Here is a 13,938-nt window from a genome sequence, read left to right as displayed (position 1 = left end):
TTATTATTTTTTTAAAAAAAATTTATTATTTAAATCATATTTCATAATTGTTATTTGTTTCAAGAATAAAAATTGGTATTTGTTTAATCAAGTTTTGAACTTATATTAGTGACATAAATATCAACCAAATAAGTTGTTAATTTTTAATAAATTTTTGTTCCTAATTTTTAACTTTCATTTGTAATTATTTTCATAATTTTTGACAACAATATCATATCACCCCTGAACCCCTTCACGTAATCCCATTTTTCTTTATACAGGGGAGTGAATTAAATGAGTTCTCAAGAAGCTCAAATACATAAGTAATGAATTGAACAGGGAAAAAAAAAAAAGCAAATGTTTTTTTATTTTTATTTTTAAGGGTAATGAAAGATTTATTCATCCAAGCTTATTTTTTGAAGCTTTGAAGTCTCCGAAACCCTCCAATTTTGTCAAATGTCTCAGCAAATATTGAGCAGCAACCACATTTGGGAAAACATTAGAAGTGGGGTTTAACGGAACAGAATCAAAATCATCAAATCATTAAAATGCAAACTGTAAGTCTCTAGGGGAAAAGGACGGGAATGAACAAAATATATAATATCAACCAGAGTGTCCAGCATAATGCTAAGAGGAAGTAGAAGAAGAAGAAGAAGAGACTCTCAGGAATGGAAGATGATCTGAAGGAGAAGAAAAGGGACAGAACTGCATTTCATGCACGCTTTGTAAGAAGGTACAAAATGTCCAAAGAAAGCTTTCCACCGATTCCACATTCTCACACCACCAACCCATAACCATCAAAATTAAACACCAGGAAAAAAGAACTCTTGTGCACGCACAAGATGAGGAAGGGGGTGAAAAGAGTCAAAAGCCTCTTCTAGGGTGTGTCCTTAAATTAGGAACCCATCCCCCCGCCCTCCGACTACCCAAAAATATTATATTTCTCACCTATAGTTACGCTTCCTTGCTGCCTGCTTCCACTCCTGTAGCCTTCAGTGCCTTCAATTTTCTGTAACCTGCATCAGTCCCAAATATCCTGCCAACACGAGAAACACAAGCCACTGTCAGTGCAAGCGTCCTTGTTAGTATCAAATCCCATCAGTGAAAGATGCATTTTCTAATTCTACGATCACCCTACCCTAGCCATCAAAATCCCATAGCATTAGGCTATGAAGGAAATCAGAATTTGAATAAGCAGAAGAAGTGGAGAAAGCATCACGCAGTACAACGCATAGCCCCTAAAGTATTGATGATGATGTACAAAGCAGCAAGTACAAAAATTTTGTTTATACAACTGATGCATCAAGTCATTGGGCAAGAGCATTGTAGGCAATAGCTTCAAAAGGACAGAAAACAAGGACTTTCAGCAGTAGAAAATCAACCAGAATGGACTTAAAAGAAAATTTGCAAGTATATCATAGGGGATATTTATATAGGGTGGTAACCCTAAGATTAAAGCTAGTACTTGTATAGAAAAACTTTAGGAATAATATCCCTGCTCAAACACTAGATAGACAAAAGAATGCTTAGCTAATTAGCCTTGGATCAATTATACCTACTATATTTGGTATAATATAATTATGCATAGTGTTCATGCACATATATAAATACTATATATTATATACGGATGTAATGCATATAATATAGAATAATTCTAAAAAAATTAGAATCATGATATACAAAGCTATGTGAACAACAGTTCAGTGGTAAATTTAATACCAAGGATAAGAAACCTCACTGACTACACACACACACACTATACATGCATACACGTATAGTGTGGTAGTGTAGATTATGCATGGTACAACTACAAGGCAATGTCACAAAAGCACCAAGTCATTTGCAACCTGTAGCATCCAATTGGTCCACCATTCATGCCCCATAACTCATGAAGCAACCCACTAGTAAAAGGGCCCCATCAAATGGCACAGCTATCTCACATAGGACAAAGACTGTACCGTCCTATAATGGAATGCATATCAAGGAGGTTGAAGAAGGACCATATAACCAAGGAATCTCCTGCAAAACCAAGTAACCATGTTTGGATGCACGACAGGCACCAGTGGAGCAACTATCAAATTAAGAATGTCATCATCTGCCTCAAAACTTAAAGGTTGCTGCCATGATAATGATAGATGAATAAGAACACTGATCTTAGTTGTTCTAATGGGGAAATGGCGGGAGTTGTAGTGGGAAAACTTGGTTGTTGATGCATTATTAAACTTCAGTCACTGCATACTTGTAACAAGTCAGAAACTCAAATTCCTCGAGTTCTTATTACCAGTTTACAACAACTATTTGGAACCCATGAAACACTTAACATAGAAACATACAAAAAGGTTCCCGCTGAAAAAACAAGGGAAGAGCAATTGAGATGGTTAGGAGCTTCAAACGTATACTAGATTGTGCATCATTGAAAAGAGTGATTTGATTGATGTTTGAGGCAGCAGGAGGGAGATAAGCAGTATAATAATTTGGATTGGGGTATAGTAGGAAAGAACACAAAGATGTTTCAATTCAGATGATGACGGCCTAGATTAAGGAAAAGACGGAGAAGAATTCATATTTATGAAAACAATACAACCCCCATCTCCCCCCCCCCCCCCCCCCCCCACACACACAAAGTCTTCAGGCTTTCTTCTTCTTATTGTTCCTTCCAACAGGTTCAATAAGCTTGATTTGTGTGCTGATAGATTAGAGAATTTTAGCAGACAGATTTGGAGGTTTGAATCAGGGAAGTGGCTTGTACAAGTTAGTGGATTTGATAGCATTGAAGATATGCAAGTTTCCTTATATAAGCCCTCATAACAGCAAAAAAGATTCGTCATCCTGCAAATAACACAATTAAAGGGAAGATTGGCAGCAACTGTTCAATGTGCTATCTGGGAGCTGATTAATTCCTGAAAGTGTATCAAATGCACAACAGCTGCCAAGTGGAGGTAGTAGCAAAATTTGGAACTCCCACTTGCAATTAATACTAACTTCCCCGCCGATGCTCTCTCCTTTTCTGTAACAACTTGATAAGCTAATCATGACTCATGCCTCAAAGAGTATACTTTCATCACCCAACCATGTCCACAAGCATCAGGAAAAAACTGCTCATGTTGATTAATTTTCCACTTCTCACAAGTCACATCTTGCAAGCATTGAAAAAACACTTCTTGGAATTGGCAAAGAGTAAAATAACCGCCTTCCTGATTTGAAAATTAATCAACATGAACAGTTTTCAAGTAAACCGCATCCATAAGCTTTATTTTTAATACTTCCCTAATAAATGAATTGACTGATGCAAAAAGAAAAAGAAAGAGCAGTAAAATTCAATATAACCGTCATCTACTCCACATAAATTTGACCCAGCAAATTAATGGCTATTAATGTAATTTTTCCACCCACTGAAAAGTATAGCTTAAAGCAGAGCACACCAAAAACTTACCAGTCCATGTACACAAAAGTTGATGAGTAGTTTCCAGACTTGGTATAAAGTAAACGGTGGTGATAGTCATGAAAATCAGCACTGAAAATAAGTGAAACTCAAATTTTAGGCATGACACTTAGCACAGACAAACTCTTAAGAGGCTCCTAAGCAGAAACAAGAAAAATTTACAAACTCAGTAGCTCACCCTCCATACAAAGGTAGAAAGTTGGACAGGCTCCATGGAAAATGGTAACCACAGTGTGCCTCAACAGTCTCCAAGACTCTAACCACCATCCACAGCCAAAGAGTAATCAGGTGAGGCCCAGTGATTGCTGGACCAACAATGGTAGCAAAGCCAAGGAACAATATCTCAGCGGGATGAGCATATTCTGAAGTTAGTCCAAATGGCGTAGCATATCTGACGACACAATAGACAAAACACATTAGAGCACCCAAATAGAAGCTCAGAGACAACATTTCCAAAAATTGTACACCCATCAGGCTCTTGAGACTCTCACTTACTCATGATGGACACTATGCACATGTTGGTACAACCACTTTGTATGTAAAATCCTGTGCCCCCAGTAAAATACAAAATCCTCCAGTATGAAGTAGAAGAGTATCTGCGTTAGAACCACTTTCCTGCAGAACACAAGAAATATTGAGCTTACTATGCAGTGGGAAAGACAAAACTGTACATGAAAAGGGAGGAGATGGCCAGGCACATTTATGCAGAGCAATTAAAGCAACAGAATATATCATGGATTTATGAATCCTGATTACATAAAGAACCTGAAAATACCAGGAGGGCAATGGAAGACCGCTGCGCATGCCCATGAACCTGAATACGGGGTAAGAAACAACCATAACTGGAAGATTGACGGCAAAATGATATAGCAATAGGCGAGTAATACATTTCTCCTGAGCTGCAGGGGAATTATTTTTAGTCTGCAAAGAATATCAAAATTAGTAACTGTGCGAGGAAATATATACCTTCTAAGAGGCGAACAACACAAGTATGTTCATTACATATCGTCATATGTAGAAGAAGTAGCCCGTTAGTGATGATAATAGAAATGAATGTCGAATACTACCATTAGCATAAGAAAGCTACCTACAAATTAATACAAACAATATATGTATATATATATATGTGTGTGTGTGTGTGTGTGTGTGTGTGCAGAAGAGAATTTGTACATATGCACAATTTTCTTTGCTATGCAAAACCTAGTAGGATACAGCTTCCAGCTTTTCCCCAATTTTTAGTTACTTACATCAGACACAAACAGTGAGGGATGGTCTTCCAGTCTGGTTCACTAAATTGTCCAAAATTATTGCAGAGATGAAGTAAATGATATGATGCCTTTTTAGTTTCCCCACGGTGGAATTAGAATACTGGAAGAAAATGCAACCCCACCCCCCTTGCCCGCCTGCCCGCCCCCAAAACAATGCCACCACTTCAGGTTTTGAGGTAAGTGGACTGATGCATGGTCTTCCCCCCTGCACACGAAGAAGCTGTTTCGACAAACAGATGATGCCTCGGCCACAACGGAGGAAACTTACTGATGCGCCAAGGCCCATCCTTAAAAATGATTCCTCTAACAAATGAAAATCAGCCATAGGAAAGCAAGACAGCACTATTCCCTCAGAAAATTTAAAAACAAAAAACAAAAAAAAACAAAAAATTTGATGCACAGAACAAATTCATCAACCATAGGGCAAACCCAACTACAATGGGACATGATTGTAGATGCAAATTCATGTGCCTCAAATGGTCCTAGACCATGGAAACATAGCATTAGAAAAAAATTATCATGACCCATGAACATAAAACTGAAGATCTAAAATTACAATCAAATCATCAGAATATCAATATTAACGTAACTAAAAAAATGCACAGGTCCCCTCAAACACTTGAAAGATAGTTCAAAATTCAGATGGCGTGGTTGCAGAAACTTCTTGAAGCTGGATCAACATTTTCTTAAATATCTACAAAAAGTTGGTAATTTGAAGAACTCTTTAATCAATTTAAATAATGACAATGTCTTGATAAAATCTCCAGGCAGGCACAGTTTTCTTTGATGAACCACCACATTACTGAAACAAATAGAAAAGTCTAGAATATTCAGATCTCTCACTGCTGCTGGCAGTCAGAGAGTCAAAAGCTGAGATCTAGCACCTCTTAGATGGCCCAGAAGCAAATGTTGCCACTCTTCATCTGCTGCTGCAAATGAAGAAAACAGGGCAGAGAGAAAAGAAGGATGCAAAGCAATTCTTTGGGGTAAATAATGCAGCTGAAAAATTAGAATGACAGCAGCAGTTAAGTTGATAGAATTGTTGGACTGCAAAACACTAATCAACATAGCAGCCAGCACAAACTGATTAACATTGATCAACCAACACAATCAAATCTTGCTCCATCCATCAATTCCTAATGGGTTAATAGCCTCCAAAACCCAAAGTGCCACTAGTTATTGGTATATATCCTCTATATATTTTTTTTTTGCCAACAAAGCATTCAACTTTTTAAACCTTAGCAATTTTATCCAGCTGCTAACATCGTCTATGAAAATGTTAGAAGCGACGTTAAATTTGATGAAGTGCCACTTTTTTCATGTCATAGCTAAGTAAAGCTTATCTAATTTCATCAAACTCCTATTTAACATCAAAGTAAAACACTCCTTTCCATCAAAATATGCTCCTGTGCTTGAGATACAGGTCGCTGCCACTTGAACTAAACCTCCCTCTCTCTCCTTCTATTTCTTCTTCTCAACATGTGCATTAGTGCATTACTCCCAAAGTATTCTAAATCTTTATGAGCTATTATGGCTTCAACATTTACCTTATCAAACCGCTTCTTCTTAGCAACTGGTTTGAACCACTAGTCCATGTCATGAATTAGACGCAACAAACCATGTCATTGAAGAATCCTTATGATTTATAAAGATGATATCATGTGATGATGTATAATGGATATCACATGACCTCACGTGCTCTGATAACGCAAGGCCAGGTTATACAAATTAGATTGGGTTAAAAGGGCTATAAATAGCCAAGTAGTTATGAACAAGCGCCACATCATGTCATCATCTAATTCAGTGCGCTTTTTTACATTTACTAGAGGCATCATTAATGGTAAAATAAACAATGGCTTGATTGGGAGAAAAAGAAGTTCATAATAGGAAAAAAAGATCATAAGTTAGTGATCTTGAGGGCTATTATGCCATTTTCAATCTTTACTCCATTAACACGTTAAGAATATAAAAGAGAGTCTATTAAACAAGTAGTCCTCAAAGATGGAAGCAGATAAATGGTAGTAAATTAAGAATTTCAAAGAGAGTATGCTAAGCAAGTTGGGATAAATCACATAGTGCATGTGATGCAGATACTAATGGATCTGGCATGATCAAAATCAATCTTAAATGCTCAATCAACCTTAAATTATAGATTGGGATAAACCAATTTTTTCCTCACACAATCTAGAACATCCGATCAACAATAAGCCACACAACTCATATGGAAAAGAACTAATAGTTTAACTAAAACTCTATTCAATTTTCATAAGTTTCCTTCCACAACCATATGCGCCCTTCATATAGACAAGACAAACACATAAAGGTACCGGCTAATAAAAAAGTCTCACTTCAAGAGAAACTATTTAGCATGTTACAAATTAAACAATCCACTTAAATCCCCTCTCAAAGAAAATATTCTCATGATGACCATATTCTAACAAAAACACTTAAAATATGCAACCAATAATATCATATATCATTTTTCTTCTTCCTCATTTTTACACCTAATTCATTTGACAAGAGTTCAGTTTCCATTCAATTGTAGGAGCCCCCAAATAGAATAGGAAGGAGAATATTCTTTAGCATTTTTCCAGTCCACCAAAACAAAGTGTGCATCAGGGATCCACCAGTCAAATCAATAGGAAAAACTTTCGAAATTGCTTCAAATTGTCACAAACAAAAAGATACAAAACCCAACAAAACAAGAATTGAACCGATGCAAACTTTGGAGGTTGCTTCAAATTGTCACAAACAAAAGGAACCATATCCCAGCAAAACAAGAACCCAACTGACGCAAACATTATGATAATGTCTCAATGAACATTGTGCAGTCTATTGCAGCCAGATATTTGACTGTGTACAATTGTGAATTAAATTTTCCTTTAGAACATCCCAAATAAAGTTGGCTAAAGAAAAAATTCAACACCATAAGATACTCAAACTGAATTAAATACTACTGCACAAAGAACATAGTAATTGCAATTCAATTTTAACTGCGAAGTGTAAAAGGCAGAACCTGAATCTTGTACTTGCTCAGCCATCCTGCTCTCTCAATATATATAAAAGGTAGACCCGATAAGAAAAAGACACTTTCATGAAGAAAGAAACTTCCCAAGCATGCCAGTTGAAAATCGCTGAAATGAGTGATCAGATACTGCATCATGTACACAGAAGGATTTCACAAAAGTGATAACCACATTCTAGGACCAGTGAAGAAAGCAGAAAATGATTTAATCCATATCAACTTTCCAAACCACAATAACCCCAGCAGGGAATCATAATGGTGTTCCCTTTTGCACCTGAAATTGGAACCCCTTCCCTTCCGAAATTGGCAAACTTCGAATTTCAATCAGTTTCAAACAAGATTAATGAATGAGAACAAGCATAAACTGAAAACCGTCTTCCATAACTTCTTTAAAAAGGAGCGCAGGGGGAGGATTGGTTCATATAATGTGCAGTATTATTACAGAACTAACAAAATTTTCCACCATATAAAAGAACAAACTTAAGTCATTTGATCCAACTCAGACAGTAGATACTGCTGGAGGCTGTTCCCCGCAGTCAGTTTCAATAATCTTGACTGCTCACACGTTCAGTCGCAATTACAGAAAATAATAATCCTGAACTATTTGACTAATTTAATGTCTATTCAAGCCAATAATCCTGATCTTGAATTTGCAAACCGTTCATGATCAATGCTTTTATATTGATCAGAGTACTTTACGCAACAAACTTTCCTATCTCCGCATCCACAGAACTAAAAAATTGGAGGAACCTGTGATATTTAAGCACACTCGCTATCACTCATAGGAGTATAACCTAGCCATCATGATTGGCATTCAAGCGAACAACCGCATACCCCACCGTCCACCTTTTTTTTTTTTTTTTGACTAATCGGTAACAGCGTATATAGATGTGGATTATATACGTGAAAAAGAAAAGAATTATACGACCCCCACTGTGGCTTCTTTTTTTTTTTTTTTGATAATCTATAAAAGCGCACAAATGCGGATTAGAACCGTCGGAAAAAAAAAGGATTCAAAGTGTACAGCGCAGGGGGAATCCTGATTTTACAGACAAGATGTTAGAAAAATGAAAAATAAAAAATATATATATTTTCTTGAACGGTGACAAAGAAAAAGACAAAAAAAAATGAATCAAAACGAGTCAATAAACAGAGTGAAAGGAAAACAGAGTCTAATGTGAGCACACAAAGAAATCAACAGATCCAAAACCAGCAATGCGGGACTACAGACAAGACATTTCAAGCGAAGAGATCAAATCTAGGGCAAGAGCAGCAAAAACAGCCAAAACAGCAAAAGCAGCAAAAAGCGGAGTAAATTGTAGAGGCACGAGTAGTGAAGAGTGAAGGCGGTACCAGCCAACCAGATTCGACAATCGACGCCATAAGCACCGGAGAGGAATGGCCGACCGCCGGCCGAAACGAACTCAGAGAGCGAGCGAGAGAGAGCGAGAGAGAGAGAGTAGTGACAGTCGGTGTGGGATTGCCGGTGGAGTACTAGTGAGAGGTGAGGCAGGCCATGAGAGAGAGAGAGGCCAGACTGTCGCCGAGTGGGGTGGGGTGGGGGGGATCTGGGCTTTTATATTCTGTGGAATGTGCACGGGGCGTGAATCATTTCATCGTTCGTATTGACATTAATATTTCTTCACCCCCGCAAAGTGAAAAATAAAAAACAATAAAAATAACAAATTATGGAAAAGAGGAATCATACGTTCACATGCCTTGTACCACTCATCCCCTATTATTATTATCATCATTATTTTCACCATTAAATAAAAATTAAATAAAAGATTACTTACTTCATGATCTCTATTTTTAAAAGAAAATAAAATAAAACTCATATGATTAAATAATTGTAAGCTATATTTTTAAAAGTTACCATTTTTATAAAGATGTACATTTTATTTTTTGTCCTTACCTCAAATAATTCTTTCAAGGCTTACTCTAAGAGTTAGATTTAGAAAACAAAAAATACCTATTGTGTCGAGCAAGTTTGACCACGTCGTTACCATCTATTTAGTGGTCCCACCACTATAATGTCCAACTCACCCAAATTTGTTGCCTTCTATAAATTTTAAATAAAAGTGAGGAGAGGTATTAAAATTGAGACAGATTTTTAATAATGTGCACTATTGTTTTATTTTTTATTTATTTTTTTGAAATTGTCAAATAATATCATATTTATGCGTTCAAGTAAAATTAAGCCTCTAACATATACAAGTTGCACTTTAATCTTTCAATTTACATTATTAAAGAAAATAAAAATAACCAAAAAGAATTCTTAACAAATTGTCACAATTCTTCACTCATTAACACTTCTGATATGCATTGCTATTTAGGAACTTTAACCATTAAAACAAATTCATCTTAATTCTCTTTTCAATTTAATCATGTTAGTCAATAAATTCAGCCAATTTTGCATACTTGTCCATCGTCATTAACAACGCGCATCTATGTGTGTGTGTCTGTGTCTGTGTGAAAGAGAGAGAGAGAGTTTATTCCATTGCTGAAAAAAATGAAGCTCATTTAATTTTGAGGGTCCATCCATCGACGATTATTTTCATAAAGCCTTCACTGAGAATTAGTACAATCAATTTTTTTCAAAATTTGGGTGATTGTGAAACGATTTGATTTCAACCGATAATTAAGGAACATTCTAGTGCTTAAAGTTTGAATATGTTTGAGGCGTCAAGTATGAATCCTAAAGGGAAACAGAGAGATATAAGATAAGAGATGTGTTGTCTTCTATTATGTAGATCAGACTAATATCAGCTTTCAATGAATTAAAAAAAATTCATTAATTAAAAATTACTTAAACTTCAAAAATAGAAACATCTACTGACTGAATCAAAATACAAACTTTATTTTGCTTATTTTGAAGATGATAGCTATAAATTAATTAATTAATTATTTTTTTCTTATTTTTAAATCTTTTAAACTCAATAGTAATGTTCTTGTATCTGTAGTCTAACTGTCGCATTGCCCAATTTAATGCAACTTATGCTCAATGCCTAAAGCATGCTTAATTCAATTTAAATTGGACAAGAAATTTGCTAAAGGAAGAAACTATTAGCACCCAAATAAAACACTTGGCTCTCCCATTGAAAATGGCAATTTTTTTTATTTTTTCTACTTTCTCTTAAAAAATAAAATAATCATTTAAAACATTTAATTATGAATAATGGTATTTTTATTTTTTGGGGTGAGTTTGGATAGCATCATCTATGCTAAATGGTTTATTTAGCATTTGCTATACATTTTTTTTAAATTTTATTTTACTTAAAAAATAATTTTTATTAGATAAGAACTTCAACCACCAACGAATTCTTCAAGTGCAGTATTAAACTTAATATTTAATAAAAATATATAGCCTAAATTTCATAATTTTAGGCTTGAACCTGGTAATAAAAAATAAAATTAATAAATATTTTCTGCAAATTTTTAAAAAATATGTAAATTTTAAAAAGAATTGGTTAATTTCTTTAAAGAAGTGGGTTGAATGAGTTTTTTTTATGTTCGGAGGATTTAAGCTTATGCGTAGTGCTAAACTCAGTGTCGTCAACGCAACATGCGAGATCCAATCATGACCCTTTTGAAATAAGAAAACTGATGCTCTTCACAAGTACTTCTTATCTAAAACTTTAGAGATTGACATTTGATGTGACAACGACAACATGCAGGCTCCGCGTGATTCTTGCCTTGCTTGCTCAACGTATTAAACGAGAACATGATTTGGTACATAATAAGCAACACAATTCCAATGGCCCGGGTGTGCAACGGATCGGTTCGTTCAATTCGGCTAATTAATCGAATTAATCAAATTTTTTCGGTTAAGCCCATCTCATAGTTGAACCGATCGAATTGAACTCTTAAATCAAATCGTACCTGACCGAACCGAATTGTCGGATAATTCGGTTAAACGAATTTAATCAAATAATATTATATATATATATATATATATATATATATATATATAAAAGTTATATGTCAAAATGGAAATGGCCGAATGGGAAGGAAATCTGAGAATGGCCGAATGGAATATTGAAAGTTTAGAATTCTAACTTAAAATCATATAATTTAATAATTTATATTTAATTATTAATTAATTAAAATTCGGATCATTCAGTTAACCGAATTACATTTTCCCCAAAATTGAACCAAAAATCAAATACCTAAATTTAACCTATTATGAAACCGAACTGTACCAAACTACAAATTAACTAAACCGAACCGACAAAATTCAGTAGATTAATTCGGTTAAAACCGAATTATGCTCACCCCTACGTATAGCTCGTTTAAAAGTTAAAATATATTAGAGAAATGAAAGAAAAATACAAATTGTTAGTTGTCCCAGCTCGGGAGTATATAGTCCAAAGGGGGGGGTGAATGGACTCTTTTGCGGAATTATAAACTTTCTCTACAAAATAAAACACTTGGCAAAATGCAAGCAATTATATCACAATATATGAAATTTAAATCATACACAAGACAAATAATAAAGAGTATAGGAAGAGAAAATCAATACCGATATTTTTACATGGTTCGGCACCAAGCCTACATCCACGCCTTGAGACCAACTCAAGGATTCCACTATACGATCTCCTTCACTGGTGAAGAAGCCTTACAACTCAGGAACAAATCCCTACCTGCTCACCAAGAGTCTGTTCGGTTCACAAAGAACCTTCACCAAATGGTCCACAAAGAACCTTATAAGAAGATGATGGAAATATAATATGATGTTCCTTAAATGAGCAAATATTAAATGCAAAGCAAACTTCGCACTATCTCTCAAGTAATGAATCAAACACAATTAAAGAGTAAGAGAGAATGAGCACTTGTGAATGAAAAACAACAATGCAAAGTGTTAGGTGCTTAAGTTTTGGTGTAAAAAGATATTTTTCACTAAAAATGATCAAAAACCTTTAAAACCATGTTAATACAAGTCTAATAGCTTATATTTATAGCACAAGAGCCTTAGGAGCCGTTAACTAGTCGTTGGGGGAAAGAAAAGATATTTTATTTGATAAACTAGCCGTTTTTCGTCCTTTAACGTCATTCTACTCGTTGGACTCGTCGACTAATCATATACTACACCTCGTCGATGAATCCCCTGTGTTCATCAACGAGATCCCTGAATCAGAAAAAGTCATCAACATGAAAGTTGTGGCATTTTGTCTTAACTTTCCAAGGACACTGAGATTGTCCCATTTTGACTTTCCTAGCAAAAGTTATGCCCAAAATACTGAAACGTATTCAGGACTCAAGGCTACACTACGGTACTGACGATTGCTTTGTTTTTCCTTATCAAAAAGCGTTTTAATGACTCAAAACATACTTAGACAAAAGTATATGAAATATATTAAGTCTAATGAAGATTAAAACTTGTCCAAATGAGTTTCCTTTTGAATACAAGATATCTTAATTAATAAAACACGTTTGAAAATCCATTTTGATATTTTATATGCTTAGTATGTCCTTTTATAAATATACTTGACTTTCTTTGAATCTTTAGGATATAAAACTTGTTTTAACACAATTGTGACTAAGTATAAAAATGTTCTTAAAACTAAAATGTTAAAAACTTATCCCTTTGAAAACATATTTTAGAAAACATATTTTAGTTTTAGTATTCATTTGACAAACTCTTGTTTTAACTTAGAAAACTATGAATTGTGAGTTTATTACTTTTGTGTAGATCATATATGCTCATGTGTCCTAGTATGCTTATGCAATGACTCAATTCTTACTCAAAAATCATGCTAGACATTGAACGCAAGAGTTACAATACACACTCACTCACACAACCCTTATTATAATTAATTTATACACAATAAAAACTTCAGCATGTGTTTTGGTGCTTTTGAGTTAGCGTCTTTCCGATCTTTCCAATTTGATGTTTACTTGGTCCGATCTTTGCTTCTAATTTAGTACTTCCGTGTATCCGACACTTTGTACCTATACTAGATAAGATCTGTAAGGATGAAAAATACTAGGAACAACAAATAGATTAATATCATCAAAACATATAAACTAAGATAGTGTAACTGTCAGGGCTAACACAAATGATCCACTTTTTCATTTTTTAAGTATCAAGAAAAGTGAGAAAGAAATTTTTAAAAGTACCAAAAAAATAGACACTTTATTAATATTTAAGTTTCTTACTTTTTAATCGTACTAGAATTATTTATTATTTTTAATAGTACCTGATATACTTAAAAAATAATAAT

At 34.7% G+C, this 13,938-nt stretch overlaps 1 protein-coding gene across 1 annotated transcript; it reads right to left on the bottom strand.

Annotated features, from left to right (window-relative positions):
- Positions 1–490: 490 nt before the first annotated feature.
- Positions 491–9,368, bottom strand: LOC131147618 (methylsterol monooxygenase 2-2). Its single transcript, XM_058097121.1, has 7 exons — positions 9,068–9,368; positions 7,706–7,843; positions 4,197–4,342; positions 3,917–4,036; positions 3,600–3,812; positions 3,413–3,493; positions 491–1,015 (listed from the first exon to the last, which is right to left on the bottom strand). Exons 1-7 carry the CDS (start codon positions 9,095–9,097, stop codon positions 934–936), a joined length of 810 nt encoding a protein of 269 aa, XP_057953104.1. The 5' UTR covers positions 9,098–9,368; the 3' UTR covers positions 491–933.
- Between the last annotated feature and the right edge of the window lie 4,570 nt (positions 9,369–13,938).

The sequence above is a fragment of the Malania oleifera genome, chromosome 2 (genome assembly GCF_029873635.1).
Source record: "Malania oleifera isolate guangnan ecotype guangnan chromosome 2, ASM2987363v1, whole genome shotgun sequence".
Taxonomy (NCBI): domain Eukaryota; kingdom Viridiplantae; phylum Streptophyta; class Magnoliopsida; order Santalales; family Ximeniaceae; genus Malania; species Malania oleifera.
This window is presented reverse-complemented; position numbering and strand designations above follow the sequence as displayed.

Excerpts from the sequence above, each read along its gene's own strand:
- LOC131147618 (XM_058097121.1), bottom strand. The coding sequence starts at position 9,097 with ATGGCGTCGATTGTCGAATCTGGTTGGCTG. Across the intron at positions 4,037-4,196 it reads GGTCTTCCATTGCCCTCCTG|GAAAGTGGTTCTAACGCAGA; the intron begins GTATTTTCAGGT and ends TGTGTTCTGCAG. Across the intron at positions 3,813-3,916 it reads GTGCATAGTGTCCATCATGA|ATATGCTACGCCATTTGGAC; the intron begins GTAAGTGAGAGT and ends TTGTGTCGTCAG.